This window comes from Alligator sinensis, unplaced genomic scaffold (assembly GCF_000455745.1).
Source record: "Alligator sinensis unplaced genomic scaffold, ASM45574v1 scaffold956_1, whole genome shotgun sequence".
In the NCBI taxonomy this organism is placed as follows: Eukaryota; Metazoa; Chordata; order Crocodylia; family Alligatoridae; genus Alligator; species Alligator sinensis.
This window is the reverse complement of record NW_005842496.1, coordinates 858,398-875,397: the sequence shown is the minus strand read 5'-3', so window position 1 is coordinate 875,397 and position 17,000 is coordinate 858,398. Positions and strand designations below refer to the sequence as shown.

The window sequence follows — 17,000 nt, the reverse complement described above, 5'->3', positions numbered from 1 at the left end:
CCAGGCCGCACAGCATTAAGCACGGCTCCGCTGCCACCGTGGGAGGTTTTGGAGGCAGAGGCAGTCACCGCTAGTCAAATCGCTGGCACGGTAATACGCGATTTGACTATACGCAATTTTTGCCTTATGCGCTAACTCCCACATAAGATGCGACTCACCTGCACTACAGATTGCCTCTGCCAGTTGGAGTGATTATTATGTTTCATTGCCCACCTATAGTTGTGCAGCCCTTAGCCAGTAAGGCCGTGTCCAGACGAAACAAGGGGCATATAAACACGACACTTTAAATTGGGTTAAATGCTTTTGCACCGCTTTAATGTTGTCGGTGTTTGCACATGTCAGTGGCATATTGCACAGTAATTCCAACCACTGTAGCAAATGTGGTGGTGTAATGAGCCCTAAATGACTGGGGGTGCAGCAAACTAAACCTCCTCTAAGGAGTTTTAATTTGCTGCCCTTCAGCCGTGGAGTGAAGCACTGGTCTCCGTGCAGCTCAGGGGCTCTGCAGGAAGCTCATGCAGGTAGCCTGGCAGCAGCCTGAGAAAGCAGGCTCTGCCCAAGAAAAGCAGCAAGCCTGATCATTGTTTTTCTCCTTTTTTTCCCATTGAAGCCTGCCTGCCTGAGTTGCGCAGGGGCCCAGTGCTTCCCTCCGCGGCTGTGATGCCTCTGGGACTGCCTGAGCCGGATGTCTGTGGGCAGGTGCCACAGGTCCCCCCTGGTCCGGGGCTGCCGCTGCCGTGGAGGGAAGCACCAGCTCCCCCTGCAGCCCACCAGCAGCTTGCCCTTCCCTCCCTGCCACATTTCATGGGGGTTTAAAAAGCCCCAAATTGAAGCGGTTTCTAAATGCCCACTGTTCAAGAGTCTAAATGCCCACTGCTTCAATTTAGGGCCCTTGTTTTGTCTATACGTGCCCTAAGGTGCTAATCTGCCATGGTCTGCCTGCTCCAATGGGTGCTTGGGGCTAAGAGCAAACTCAAAAAGCAGATTGCATCACTGAACCAGACCAAAAAAAAAGAGAAGATCAATACTTCACATTTCAACAATTTCAATTTGGCATCGTAAAGCAAGTCTGTCCAGCGCCGCGGAGCCATGCTTAGTGCTGTGCGGCTGGTGGCAGCAGCGCAGCACGGGGTGGTGGTGGGGATCCCCCCCCCCCTGCCGCTCCCACCTGGCGGCCGGCCACACAGCTCCGGGCACGGCTCCATGGCAACAGCGGGAGGTTTTGGAGGCAGTGGCCGTCACCGCCATAATGGGCCTCCAGGTAAGTGACAGCGCCGCGTGCAAACTCAAGCCCCGCCCCCCTCCCACCCTGCGTATAGTTGAATTTGTGCAAGTTAAATGTGCGTATGATGCGACTGGCCTGTATTTCAACAATACTTCACATTCTGGAAAGTCAGAATCACGTGTACTAATGTGACTGATGATCTCTGATTCTTGTAAGATAGCAGCGATAGATATGGACCTGAACTGGTTGAACATTGATATTGCAGCACCACAAGAAAAATGCCTGGCCTTGGATGGCTTCTTAAGAGAAAAATATCTTATGTTCCTCTGGCAAGAGAAAGCTTCTGAAAATACACATGAACATGGGATAGGCTCTGCTGTTAGAAACTATCTTCCCCAAAATGACTGAGAATCAAGCAAATGGTTCAGAGAGAGTTCTCACATTTCCTGGCTAGTGTTATCAGTAAGATTCCAAACACTGAGAACTTGTATCTCCAGGTGGACTTCGGTGCCAAAGTTGGTGCTGATAGTGGATCCTGACCAATTTGCCTGGCCTCACATAACACAGGAAGCATAAATAATAATGGACGAAGGCTATTGTAGTTTTGCTCCTATTATTCAAGGGAAAGCAGTGCCACTGACACAGCTCTTAACTTTATTGAGAGTCTGTCTGTACTTGAAGAACTTGATGATATTCAGCTGTTGAGGACCTAAGTACAGCCATAGAAAATCTGGTTATGGCAAGTTCCCAGGAAAAGATGGCATTGCTGCAGAAATGGTCAAGTGTGGGAAATCTGTGTTTCTTCTCCACCTATACAAGCTTCTTATTCACTGCTGTAGAGTAGGGACAGTGCCACAAGATGCCAATTTAGTGCAGTGGAGGAGGGGAAGTTCCAGCACAGTTCAGAAGGTGGACCAGCATGTCCATGGTGTGTGGGTTGTGGAGTCCGTGGCTTGCCCAGTGCAGCCCACAGGTTGTCAGCCCTCACTGGTACTGCCCACAGAGTGTTTGAGTTTCAGCCCCTTAGAAGATGGCCAGATGTGCTTTAAATTATGCTCCAGTATACTAGGAATAGATTTCCATACATTGCTTCAAATAATGTTTCTATTTAAACCCTCTAGTTGACCTCATTCTTCCTGGATTCTTTTTTCTGTTTCAAGCTATGAGTGTGGTGTTTTCTTAACTGACACCAATACTATATGTGGCACTACTTTTCATTCTTGATTTACATCCTCATTTTATTAACATTTCCTTTCAATGTCACTGTCTCACTAGAATGAATGAATCTAATTACACTGTGGTCACTATTACTTCATGGTTCAGCTACAGTTACTTCTTTATTTAACTTCTGTATCTTATTAATGACTAAATTAGGAATGTGCCTCTCTTCTTGAACACTCTAAAAATGGCTGTTCCCAGAAGTAGTCAAAGCACTGAGAAATTGTTTCCCTCAACTTTTATTTCTTTATAACGTTTTGGCATTTACATGGAAATAGTTAGAATCCCTTGATGTTATCTTGTTTAATTTTTCAGCATCTCTAATATCAGTGCCAGGGATCCTGGTTTTCTCTGATTAAAAAAAAAATCCCCAATTTTCAGGTTAGAAGAAGTAACCTAAAAGCCACATTTTTCTGTGATCAAAATGAATCACCACTGTATATATAAATATCTGTGTATTACTGGTGTTTCATTTTGATCACAGAAAAATGTGGCTTTTAGGTTACTTCTTCTAACCTGAAAATTGGGGATTTTTTTTTTTTATCAGAGAAAACCAGGATGCCTGAATATCACTCTTGATTGCCCTGCATTTCTTGGTTTTGGTTGTGTAGGTCCCTTCTCATTTACCAGGTCTCTGTGTTTTTCCAGATTTTTCAGATATACACATACAGATATAGAAGATTTTTTGAACCCTTTAAATATTAGAGCCTGAGCAATATGTTCCTATGCATCTGTGAACCATTTAGCACAAGAAGCCATGGTCCTGACTGGCACATTTGGGTGCTATTGTACTGCTACTAAAGTTTGGGTTGAATTGTGGATTGAGTAAAACATTCAGGCAAAATCTCCAACCCATTTGAACAGTACTCGACTTTGAAGTTCCATAAGCCTTGAGGTTCTCCTGAAGCTATGATTCCTCTTTGCATTTTAATTATTGAGTCTTTTGGAAGTGTGTACACAAATCTATGAGTGTGTCTACATAAAATGCTAAGTGCACAGTAGACTAATTCTAATGTGCATTAGTGTGTCACAGAAAAAGCTGAGCTAGTGTGCAGTAGATTTAGTCTACTACACATTAGCATCACTATAAAAGTGTGCACCGGTGCTACTGTGCAGCAATGCCAGTTACTGCACATTGAGTTAATACCTGTTATTACAGGTACTAAACTTAATGCACCATAACTACAGTGCATTAATGCACATGTAGACATGCTCAGTGTTTAAGAATTCAGAACAATTTAAGTTATCTTCCATTCTAGACGGATGTAGCTAAGTGTCTGCACAAGAAACAATGTGCACTGTATTCCAAAAATGAGGAGCAGAACATAAGGAGGAGAAGTTGGAGAAGACATTCATAGCTGCAGTATTTGTCAACATCCACTGAATAATGCAAACAATGTCTCATTCTTCAACCATCATTCATTTTTAGTAGACCTTATTTGTGTAAGTAGCCATTTGAGGCTCAGCAGTATGACAGTTAGTGTGTGTTGTTGTTCCTTCAAAATGTATACTAATAATACTGAAATCAGTGAAATCAGTAAACATTTGACCATAGACTTCATCCACTGTCTCTAAGATATTCTAAGATGTTCTAAAATGAACAGATAACCCTGCAATTCCAAAAAGAATACAACATAACTTAAGCAATTAATCATTCTGATTTGGAAGAGGATCTGAGGCATGTGTCACTTATAATGTTTTTTGTATGAGAACCAGGACTGTTCAAAATGGAAATAAAAATCAACTTTACCAAATACTGAACGTAGCTTAAATTGAGGGGTTACCAGATGGTCTTGCAATTAAAAATGAATTGCTCTACAATACTTTCATGAGGTACAGAAATAGCAACCAATTTTGATAATAGATGTTCATAACTAAGAGTCCACTACAGGTGGGTAAAGTCATTCATTTCTGCTGATCCTCCCACAGCCAAAAGAATAAAAGCTGGCACAGGCCTCTTTCTGTCTTGTGTAGGAAGGAAGGATTGTTTAGCCTTGTTAGATTTCAAGTGAGAGAGCTGTTTTAAACAATTTTTGGGACCGAGTCTCGGAGAATGATGAAAACGAAGAGAGGCTATATTAATAGAATTTAAGAACTTCACTTTGTACAGCATCTTCCATATCAAATGTATTCTAAGAATTAAATGATAGCAGGTGGTGTGAAGCAGAGATTTAGGCAAGGTATGCTTTCAGATGAGATGTGAAATGAAGGAAGATGAAAATTTGGGATCTCTGTTTGAGTGATCACCAAGCATTGCGTCTGTACTTTGCCTGTTCCTGCAGTTTTTTTCTGCAAGTAAAGAAAAGATAAGCCATTGTTAAATATAAAGCTAGTACAACACAGACAGCTGCAGACAGCTAAGCATTCAAATAAAGTCTAGGATTTATTAGTTTGCTTTTAAAAATATTTTATAGACTTTTAAGAGAACAAAAATAATACCTTTCTGTGTGGTTGTATATTGTTGCTACTCATTGGCTACTGCCCTTCTTTGGCTAATTGCCAGCCCTAAGGATTAAAAAATAACGAGTCAGGCCCAAAATATCATAAGGTTTTCTTTAAATAATGAACTTTGGGGGATTGTATATTCTTTTTGGTCTGAATCTTTAAGGCACGTTTCCTTCGCATGTTCAAGCTTTTCTTTCCAAGCACAAGGGCTAGAAGCTTTCCTTTTAAGAACTGAACACTGAGATTCTAGTGCAGCTTCTTAGTTCAAGCATCTAGAGTTTTAAGAAAATGCTATCATGTAATTCATAATCATGCTGTAAGAGTTGGCAGATCTTCTGATGTTATCATCTTCCCCAGAAGATGAAAAAAATACAGCTATTTATAGCAGCATAGTCTGCTGTATTGGCTTTGAAGTTCCCCATTTGACCTGCATTCTGACTTATTAATCCGTTCTTGACTTTCACAAGGATAGAAACTGCTTTGGGAAACCCTGGAAGCAAAAGGCGATGTGGGAGAGGGATCCTTTGCAAAGCAGAATCAACAGGAAGCCCTTCACAGAGCAAAAATTGAAATGCCTCCCTTAGACTTATAGCCCTTTTTCTTTTAGGCCTCCTGTGTATATAAAGACAGGCAGAGCCCTTTCTTGTGTGCAGGGTTGGATCTAGGAGGGGTGCAGAACTGAACTTGTTACCCCCTATAATTCCTGATTAACCCAAAAGTTTAAAATCAACAGTCTGGCAGTGGCAGCAGCATTTCTATTCAGACAGCAGTGAGGGAGTCAATTGACTTCATTAAAATCTGTATGATTCCTTAATGCAGGTTCAGTTTTTGGGTGGGGGGAGGGCTTTGATATTAAACTGAAAAACATAGCCTAAGCCCCTAGTATGTCAGTAAAGCTTTTAGTCTGTTTTTTAATTGTGGAAAATGTGTGCTGTATTATGTAATGATGCACTACACCATCTGCATCCATTTTCAAATCCCTACATCCACCCATTCTGGTGGATACTGGTAGTATTTCTCAGTATCATCTTCATCCTTTCACAATGCCTCAGAAGTAACTTTATCTTCTCCTTCCCACTAATGTGCTTCATACCAGGGCCATGTTTCTTCAAGTTCCTACTCCCCAAGAAGTGTTTCCTTCCAAATGGTCTGTTTTCTTCCTCTCACTGGGCATATCTACATGAGACATTTACTGCAGAGCTGCCTAATTAACTCCACAACAAAGTCTTAGCATCTACATGTGCAGCACTATTGGAAAGGAGTAAACAAATTAATTCCACTCTAGATTAGTACTTGTTAACACAAGTACAATTCTGCGGAAGAATTGTTTACTCTGCAGCAGCGCATGTGTAGGTGCTGATGGGATTGGCTGGGGTATGAGGGGGCTGCCTGCTGGCTGGCCTTGCACTGGAGCACCCTCGTGCCCCAGCCAGACCCTCCACAGCATATTGAGCCAGGCTGGAGCAGCCCTAGGCTGGCAGGCTGACCCACTGTGCCCCCTATTGCACTTAAGAATGTTGTTTTAAACCTAGTGCTCTGAGAATTGACACAACACTCAGTTGATGAATAGCAGAAAGGCTTGCTTTAATAACTACCATCAAGTTACAAAACTAAATGACAGAAAAAGACTCTTTTCCAATATAAAATGAGCTATTACTCCTAGTATTATCTTAGCTGCAAAGAGATCTTTACCCAATGCAGGCAGGAAGCAGTTCTTGTACAGCCTCACAGCATGGCTCCTTTGCTTATCAGCTGGGTGGCAGGATGGCTTCTTGGTCTTCCCTGGACTGCACACATCTTGCTGGCAGTTCTGTCTTGCTTTATACTGTTTCATTGTATAGCTTCAAAGCATTTTTCCTTGATAGTTGGCTGATTAAAGTCCAAACAAAACAGGGAGGAAAAGGGTGACCATTATAGTACAATTGTTAAATTGCCTGGCTCCTGTTTTTGGATTTCTTTAGGTGTGGAGGCTGTGTGTCTCTGCAGCCCCTGCAATTATAGGTCAGTTACAGGTGATGGGTCTTAAGTGGTCAAACAGGATGCTTAGAAGCATTGGTTACCAGACTAGTCTTTGGGTATTTGTTTATCAATGGGGCAAATTTGTGATAGCTTGTACCAGTGGTGTTCTATTTACAAAACTCCAGACATACATTGAATGATTAAGACATTTGTAACACCTTAGACATTGGATGCCTGTTTTGAGAAATGTGACCATGTCATGTGAACATGACATCTTTCCTCTACCTAGGTTTCTCTTGAGATGCATATTTAGTCTTTTGTCTTTTTTAGTTGCTAGTTCAATTGAAATCCTTCTCCACTGGGCTTTAAACTAAGCCTGCCTGGGGGCGAGGGAACTACTGCCACTGCTGGCCCACTGAGCAACCCTTGCAAAGTCAGCAGACCAAGGCATTTAAGGGAATCCACCCCTGCCCCAGCCCTGGAACAAACTGTGGGCAAGGCAAGGGCCCCCAAGGGGACACGTGTGCCTATACACAAATGTGAGGAGCTTGGGGAATAAACAGGAGGAACTTGTCCTCCTCCTAAATGCAAATAACTATGATGTCATAGGGAGACCAGAGACCTGGTGGGACTCCACCCATGACTGGGCCACAGGCATAGACAGCTATACCCTGCACAGGAGGGATCAAGTGGACAAAAGGAGTGAGGGTGTAGCTCTCTACGTCAAGGAGAGCTATGGATCCCTGCAATCTGGCATTGGCACCCACGGTGGACTACTTGAGACCCTCTGGGTTAAAAGCTGTGGGGAACACGGCACAGGGGATCCTATGGTGGGAGTCTACTACAAACCCCCTACCCAGGGTCAAGACCTTGGCCAGGAGTTTGCCAGGGAATTGGCTGAGGCCATGCACTCCCGGTGTATGGTTGTCATGGGAGACTTTAACTACCCAGACATCTCGTGGGAGGAGCGCTCCACCAAATCTGAGCTGTCGCAAAGCTTTCTCTCGTGTGTGGATGACCTCTATCTGATGCAGGAAGTCTATGGGCCGATGAGAGGTAAAGCACTGCTTGACCTTGTACTGGCAACTGGGGACGACCTAATCAGTGACCTAATGATCAAAGGGAAGCTGGGTGACAGTGACCACGAGCTGATCACCTTCACCATCTGCCATAAAGCTGGCAAGTCAGTCAGTAATACAGAAGTCCTTGACTTCAGGAAAGCTGACTTTGACAAGCTAAGGAGGCTTGTCAGTGAGGCCCTAAAGAGCCACAACCCAAAGGGGAGGGGAGTTCAGGATGAGTGGTTGCTCCTCAAGGAAGCAATCCTGGATGCGCAAGCAAAGTATATCCCATCTCGGAGGAAAGGCAGCAAAAGGGCACAGCAGCCCCCTTGGCTCTCTAGGGAACTGGCAGATGTCCTGCATCTTAAAGGGAAGACCTACAAAGGATGGAGGACTGGAACCACCACCAAGGACGAGTACTCTGCTCTGGTCCAGACCTTCAGAGGGCAAACCAGGAAAACCAAAGCTGCGATGGAACTCCAGCTAGCTACAAATATCAAGGACAATAAAAAGTCATTTTTAGGTATGTGGGGAGCTGGAGGAAAAGCAAGAGCAACATTGGACCCCTGCTAAATCAGATGGGACAACTGACAACCGATGCCCATGAAAAAGCAAACTTGCTAAATGGGTACTTTGTGTCAGTTTTTCACCAGTCCCATGGGATGCCCCTGCCCATAGTGGGTCAGGGAGGCCTGGGTGAGGGAGATTCCTTGCCCTCCATCGAAGCTGACCTCATGAAGGAACACCTTGACAGGCTGGATACCTTCAAGTCAGCCAGCCCTGATGGTTTATACCCAAGGGTACTCAAGGAGCTGGTAAGCATAAGAGCTCAGACCCTGGCATGGATCTTCGAGAACTCTTGGTGCTCTGGGGAAGTGCCTGAAGATTGGAAGAAGGCCAATGTTGTGCCTATCTTCAAGAAATGGAGGAAAGTGGATCCGGCAAACTACAGGCCCATCAGCCTGACCTCTATCCTAGGGAAGGTCTTGGAAAAGATTATCAAAGAGGCCATTCTTAACAGACTAGCTGACAGTAATATCCTGAGGGATACCCAGCATGGGTTTGTTGTGGGTAGGTCTTGCTTGACCAATCTTATTTCCTTTTATGACCAGGTGACCTATCATGTGGACAAGGGGGAAGAGATTGATTTTGTGTATCTTGACTTTAAAAAAGCCTTCGATCTGGTATTGCATTATCACCTTTTGGCAAAACTGGCTAACTGCAGCCTCGACATCACCACAATACACTGGCCGGGGAATTGGCTCCAGGGTTGACAGAAGTCAATTGTCATGGTGCCCTGTGACCAGTGGGGTTCCTCAAGGCTCTGTCTTTGGACCTATATTGTTCAACATCTTTATTAATGATGTGGACACTGGAGTCAGTAGCAGACTGGCCAAGTTCGCCGATGATACCAAACTTTGGGGTAAAGCATCCACACCTGAGGACAGGGGGGCAATCCAGACTGACCTTGACAGGCTCAGGAAATAGGCGGATGAGAACCTGATGGTGTTTAACACCAAAAAATGCAAGGTTCTCAACCTTGGGAGAAAAAACCTGCAGCATGCTTATAGGCTCAGCAGTGCTATGCTGACTAGCACTATGGATGAAAGGGACTTGGGGGTCAGGATTGACCACAAGATGAACATGAGCCTTCAATGTGATGCTGCATCTAGTAAAGCGAGCAAAATGCTCACCTGCATCCACAGATATTTCTGAAGCAAATCCCGGGACGTCATTCTCCCATTGTACTCGGCCTTGGTGAGGCCGCAGCTGGAATATTGCGTCCAGTTTTGGGCTCCACAATTCAAAAAGTATGTGGAGAAACTTGAGAGAGTGCAGAGGAGAGCCACACACATGATCAGAGGTCAGGAAAACAGACCTTACGATGAGAGGCTGAGAGCCATGGGACTCTTCGGCGTGGAAAAGTGCAAGCTCAGGGACAATCTGATGGCCACCTATAAGTTTATAAGGGGTGTTCACCAGGATCTGGGGGAATGTTTGTTCACCAGAGCGCCCCAAGGGATGACAAGGTCGAACAGTTATAAACTCCTCCAAGACCATTTCAGGCTGGACATAAGGAAGAACTTCTTTACTGTCCGAGCCCCCAAAGTCTGGAATTGCCTGCCATCAGAGGTGGTTCAAGCACCTACTTTGAACACCTTCAAGAGAAAGTAGGATGTTTATCTTGCTTGAATCCTATGACCCCAGCTGACTTCCTGCCCCTGGGGCAGGGGACTGGACTCAGTGATCCTCCGGGGTCCCTTCCAGCCTGAATGTCTATGAAATGCATCGGTAGTTTCCTTGCCTTTACTGGCTCAGCTTTTTTTCTTTGGCTTTCTTAATTACACACATATGATGAGCATGTGAGGTCTCTGACAGTATTTTTAAACATCACTTTTTTTTTTAGGCTTAGGTGTGGTAGAAGGTTGAAGCCTATTATGATGACTCTTATTATCTTATGGCATGGGTCTGGCATCAGGTAGTGCAAACACTCCACTGTCTCAATGCCTAATGTGTTGCAAGGCATTAGAAGAGTTTGATATTCTTGTGGCAGTCTTGTTACCACAACTCAGTTTTGCCCCAGCCATTGTCTTGCATTTTTGTGCAAGAGACACTGCCCAAGCTTTCACAGTTTTCATATGTGGGAAGCACCCCTTCCAGCTGGGGCTGCTTCAACCTGGCTCAACATGTTGCAGTCCTGGATGCACATGTAAATGGGCACCTAGGAGCAATAAACCTTGTGAGAGATGCATTGGAGTGTATTGCTTCAAATTAATTGCATGGGTATACTAGGAATCTGGACTCTTCACTACATTGCCACGTATGTTGGCATGCTGATTTAGTAGGCTGCTTCTGTATGTGACACTCATTTTCCTTTGGTTAAAGACAAATAGCGTCCTATGTCCTTCTTCCATCCTTTTAATTTTCCACACCTTATTTATCTTTCCAGAGAAAATCAGAACAGAGGTTCTCACTAGATCATGTGAAGAGGAAAATTGATTCCCTGAAGGGCAAGAATATAGATCTTAATGGGACAGTTTGCTTTAGAGATTTTTGAATGTTTTATTCTTATGACCTCTAATCTTGGGCTGCCAGTTGTGTTCAGAGAGGAAGAGATGATCTTCAGGAAGTGATTGTGTAAATCTAGGATAAAAAATGTGTCTCCTCTATTTATGAGGATTATCATGAAACATTAACTGCTTCACTCTCTACATCTGAGCAAAGATCCTCTAGGGTTCCCAAACTATTATAAAACATGGCAATCCCTGATTATGATTAGTCCAATACTGTAGTTATCTCATTGGGTAAATGTTATGTTCTTTTCATGGAATATTATGCATCCCAGGAATGTTGGTGTGGCAGAAAGCTGGAGCCCAAATTCAGAGTATATTATTAACTTATTACCAAAATGGGTAAGTTTAAGCTTGATTAAGGGCTATGACATTTAAACCAGTATATACACTCTCCTTCCCTCTTCCCTACCCCTCCTCCCACCCCCACTGTATCTAAAATATTGAACCTTTATTTATAAATCTAACCTTTTTGGATATCTGTAAAGCCAGTTATTGTGAGAGCATGAGTTGATCTGCTTTAGTTGTTTCAAGTAAACACCTACCAATTGCCTCCATGAAATAACTCATGATACTCAACATGGCACTTCGGAATTTTGCCACTGACATAGTGAAAACAGAACCAGACTATTGCTTAATAAGGGGCAGGATATTTTTTTAATTGATTTAAATAGAATGTATTTTTAGAACATTCTGGAGCACTGTGCATCTCCACAGTACCGCATAAGTAGTTAAATATATATTTGTGATACCTTTTCATGTAGAGTTGTCAGTGACATTATATTAAATAATGTCATCACTAGAATAAACACATGCTTTGTTTTCATGTCAATAGAAAGATCTGCATCAGCGGGAGAGTGATGGGTGGCATAGAATCAAAAAGGAGGAAAAGTATATTTGTAATAAGTTTGTTGAATATACTTAGGCTGATACTTGGATGTTGACCGTATATTAATTATTGTTGGTTTAAAAAAAAAGATATCTGGGCCATCCAAAAACTACTGAAATTACTGTCGTATTTTCCTTCCTGATGCATTTAATTTCAGGATCAAATAATATAAATAAAATAGACGTTTTTCTACACACTGAACTATATTGTACTGATTGTAATGAAATATCACACAAGTTTTCTGAGGGTTTATTCCTCATCCATCAAAAAGATGGTGCCTGAAGAGGAAATGATTTTCTGCAGAAGAAACATTTTCATTTTTTTCAGGCGGAAAGTCTACAAACTGGGAAGGAGGTATCCGTGTGCCTGGTCTTCTCCACTGGCCTGGGGTGATACCGCATGGTGCCCATATTCACGAGCCAACAAGTAACATGGATATATTCCCAACAGTCGTTAACCTTGCAGGGGCACACATGCCTACAGACAGGTAGTGCATATTGTCTCTCTTGTTCATGGACACTTTTATAGTTATTTTCTGCTTTTTGGCACCTTTATTTTAATTTGGTCGGGATATATGTGGGGAAAGACTGAATTTCATGTCATGACTTTGCCTCTGTTTACAATAGTAAAATATTTCTTTTTCATAATATCATTATGAAGTGTTTATGGAAACATATGTGAAGACAATGAAACCTTAAGAAATGTCTTTTTTGAACGAGTTCATATTAGTTGGATTTAAAATGGAAACGGGGGGTTTCCTTTTCATATCTAAGAGGTAGTTTCTTAGCTGTCTTCCTGGCATTTTGGGGGGGCTAAACTATGAAAGGGGCTGCTTCCTCTACCTGAGTCTGATACCTACTAGTCATGGGTTTCTAACCTCCAAAATGTTAATGCTTTAGAGATCAGTGCATGTTACCACAATGCCTAGCCAGGTTATAGCCTATTGTTTATGCCCAGTCTATGCATGCAGTCTATGTTATGCCCAGTCTCATGCATGCTTGTGTGTCTACCCTGCCAAGGAAATAGCTGTGTGTAAGTGGCATTTTTGGCCTTGCCTAATAACCTGCCATTTAGACAAGCAAAGGGACATATGATTCCACCCTTAACTACTTTGCACTTTATCTCTCCTTTTTGCCAGTTATAGTTTCATCCCCCCCACAACCCTCCATCACCTAAGTCAACAAGAGTTTTGTCCCTCTGTATCTGTCTCCCAATCTGTTAAATGAAAATAGTGGGTGCAGACTTTCATTCAAAAGAGTTTTGAAAATGATGGTAAATAAAAACTAAGGTTTATTAATCAACTCAGATCTGAGCTTAAGTTCTAAACCATTCTCCTATTATCTGCTTCTAACCCTCACTGCTTTCTCTTTCTCAGAAAAAAAAGATATTTTGATAAATCATAGAAAATAATGAGTAATTCAGTAAGAAAAAAATCTACCTCTTCTAGTCTCATAGAACAAGACCAAGGGGACATTCAACGGGTAAAAAAAAAAAACAGATAAAAGGAAATAGTACTTTGTGCAGAGTATTCTAAATATGTGAAAGTTACTACTAAGAAAAACATTTTGATCTAAATTATATAGGAGTAAAACATTGACTTTCATGGTGTTATTCTAGATTTTGCAGTGGCATAACTGAGACAAAATTTAGTCCTGAGGGAAATCATTTAGACAAGCAATTTAGTGGGTTTTAAGTAGAACAGCCTGAAAATTTTTCAGAAGAACATTTTCCTGTCAGAGAATACAGTTTTGTGGACATTGAAATGTTTCATGGGAGCATCTCTAGCTGATCACCGCTCCCAGTGTTGCTATTATGTGGTAAAGTGACATCATATTATTTTATATACTACAGCATGGCCTATAGAAGACCATAAGAACAAGGGAATAAATACATCAAAAAGGACTCTATATCCCCAAGCAGATCCATAGCCAAGAAACAAATATGCTTATGGATATATTTGTATACAGACGTACAGAACTCTTGAGTTGTAGAGGGGGACAACCTTGTGCTCGCAATTAACCTCCCCAGCAGAGAGTGCCAGGAACGGTGATGCAATGATTAGCGGTTTGATGTTTTTCACAGAATCTTCCAAGGGATGTCATCCATTGGTGGACGTGTCCTTCGTTTCTCCTTGGCAGGAGGAATAGTTGGAAGTGTTAGGCTTTTGTCCTTGAGCAGTGAGCAGCTTGAATAGTTCTGGTTCTATATATGTCAGTCCTACTTCACCTGTTGTCAAGAAGACTTGGAACCCAATAAACCACCCAGTTAGTCTCTCTCTCCACCTCTGCTCCTACTCAATGGGTGCATCTACACAAGACACTATTTAGTAAAGCATTACCATGTACATATGTGCATCAATTACTACACACTGTATTTGTTTAATGCTAATGCTAGTAGATACAGGTACTAGAAAAACAGCACATTAACTAATGTGCCATACCACACATGTAGATGCTGGCCAGGAGCAAATTGCTCCCAATCAACCTAGGCAGCAGGGAGCAACAGAGGTCAGTGAGAGCTGTCCTGGTTCATCAGGACACTGCAAGCCACCCATGTGGAGATTGGGATGGGTCCTGATCTTCATGGGGCAGGGAGACAACACCCAAAATCTGGGACAGCTCCTCCCATCTCACTCAGGGCCAGCCCAATCTCCTCCCCTGCCTGTAATGGAGCTGCCTGCTGAGCTGGGACTGCTCCCCTCCTTTCCCTTCTTCCCCCTTGCCCTCCAGAGCTTGGGGATAAGTCCCTATACCCCCTGCCTGCCTGGGGCTGACATGTGGGGAAGCCTGGAGCTCCCCCTGGCTGCTGCAGGGAGGCAGAACAGGGCAGAAGCAGCCCTAGACTCAGCCTGTCCTGTTGAGATCAGTTTGTTCCCAATGGGGGTGCCATGTAGATGTGCACTGGGAAGTGCTTTTAATGAGCCTGAATTTTCTATGTAGAAAATTCAGGCTCATTCATTGCATGTGTAGATGTCCCGGTGCCAGGGATTTAAACTTTTGGAGGCCTTAGGACAGGTTTCAGTTTCAGGACCCTGACCTTTACTAGACAGCCATACTGTTTGTCTCCCACTTCAGGGTGACTATGATAAATATAGAAGGGAATTGGAGAATTGACTGTAACAAGGCAAAATCATGTCTCATTCTGAAGTCAAAGTTCATTCTCTTCCAAGTGAGTTCCTTTATTTTTTCTTCCACCTGTTAAAATTGCAATTTCCTTTTTGCCCACATCCTCTCTATCCTTAGGCCATCCTTATGATTCAGTCATACTTACCTAAATATCTCAGGAATTGTACCTATATAAATACTGTCCCTCCAAACATTGTGAGTTAAAAAATCCTGAACAAAGATATCATTTGAAGTCTCTACCTTTTAGAACAGATAAATTTTCCTTTGATACCTTTGACAACCTAGGTTTTGCTGAACATAGCTCTTGAGTCATTTCTGCATTTGATAATTAAATTTTTTATTTTTAGCTTAATTTTTTTCTAAAGAGAAAAAGAGAAAAAAAAGAAAAAATCATTAAAATATTTTTCTATTTGCATAAAATAGCCTTGGGATCATTAGCTGGCTAAGTAAGGTGTTGTTAAAGATATGTGAATAAAAAGTAAAATGCCTTAGAGTAAAACAGATCTACCAGATCCTGTAACATCCCTGGGATTTAAAGTCCTCTAATGTTTTCCTTGGTTAAAGCATAAAAGGGCTAATACATTATCACTTCTAGGGTACTTTAACTATTTCTAATTCAAAGCTTTGAAATCTTTTGATGCCCTAAATGTTCTAAACTGTGGGCACATCTACACGAGGCCATATGGCGGCATTGTTACTGTGCCATCATTTAGTACTTCCTTTTGGAAGTACAAAATTATGGCTCAGTAATAGTCTGTAAGGCTCTGTGCTGGCCACATACGCAGTTATTTTTAGTTGTTACATCGTCATAGCAGTGCGCTGTAATGAGTTGCTATGGCAACAGAGCTGCAGCATCACCGTTTTTGCCCATCAACCCTACATTGCCATAGCATGTTTCTACAGCAACATAGTGTCACATGTAGACATGCAATGTATGTTCTATTGTCACTTCTCTTGGTTAGGAGAGGAGGATTTGATTGTATCATGGCCCTGTCACTATTCTGAACCTGTCTTTTAATTTATTATTAATGAGAATGCATAGTTCCAAAGCTGTTTTGTCCATTCCTAAATTTAGTTATCACCTGTAAGAAGGATCACCACTAAAGCTCTAGAGAAATACCAGCCTGGCAGCAAGTGTTCATTTGGGGCATGTTAAATCAAAAGTGAATCTGCTTAGATAAAATCAATATAGGGGCATGTTAAATCAAAAGTGAATCTGCTTATAGAAAATCAATATCCCTCTTCTTCTGTACCCACTCCCAGAGGCCCTAAACCCCCTGGGACTTCCATGGGGAGTCCCTCATGTTGGACAATATTGGTTCCACATTTGAATTGCACTGGCCTGTGGGGTCAGGACAGCATATGGAGTCACTCTGTGGTCAGATCTAGCAGACAGGGCTGAGCCAGCACACCAGATTCTAGAGTATGAGTTCTCAGACAGCTTTTTGGTTGAAGTTGCATCATGCATTTAATAGTCATAATTTTATAAATGGCATTAGGATAGGTTCTATCCCAGGGCAAGACAGGGACCCACTGTAGAACCACTATAGAGTTTTTCCCCTTCCTGTGCAACATCCATCTTATGGAGCCATCCTCCTCCCAGCTTGCCATCTTCTTTCCAGCCCTAGTTATATTTCCCTCCTGGTTAACCAGTGAGCCACCTTCAAGAAGAAGGCTGAAGAATGGGCTGCATAATGCCTTATCCATAGCCTGAAGGTTAGGACATTTTGTTGAGAAGTTGAACTCTCAGGTTTAAACCACCTCCAGGCATGACCACCACATGCCCTTGGAGCCTGGGGGGGGGCGGGGGGCACAATGAGGTCTCACAGGTGGTGGCAGTGCTGTTGGCGGCGGGAGCATGGTGGTGGCAAGCGGTGAGCTCCTACAGGCAGCCGCAGTGCTGTCAGCGGCAGGGGCAGGGTGGTGAGTGCTGACCAGCAGCTGGAGACCACCCACAGATGCCATCGGCGATTGGGGACCACCTGCAGATGCCACCGGGAGAGTCCG

At 42.9% G+C, this 17,000-nt stretch overlaps 1 protein-coding gene across 2 annotated transcripts in view; it reads left to right on the top strand.

Moving 5' to 3' along the window:
* The window catches only part of STS (steroid sulfatase), a 172,850-nt gene that overhangs the window by 105,886 nt on the left and 49,964 nt on the right, over window positions 1-17,000 (top strand). For both annotated transcript variants that reach the window (XM_006031320.2, XM_025212962.1), the window contains one exon: window positions 12,196-12,355. In XM_006031320.2, the coding sequence (XP_006031382.1) occupies window positions 12,196-12,355 (160 nt within the window). The remainder of the gene's footprint in view (window positions 1-12,195; window positions 12,356-17,000) is intronic.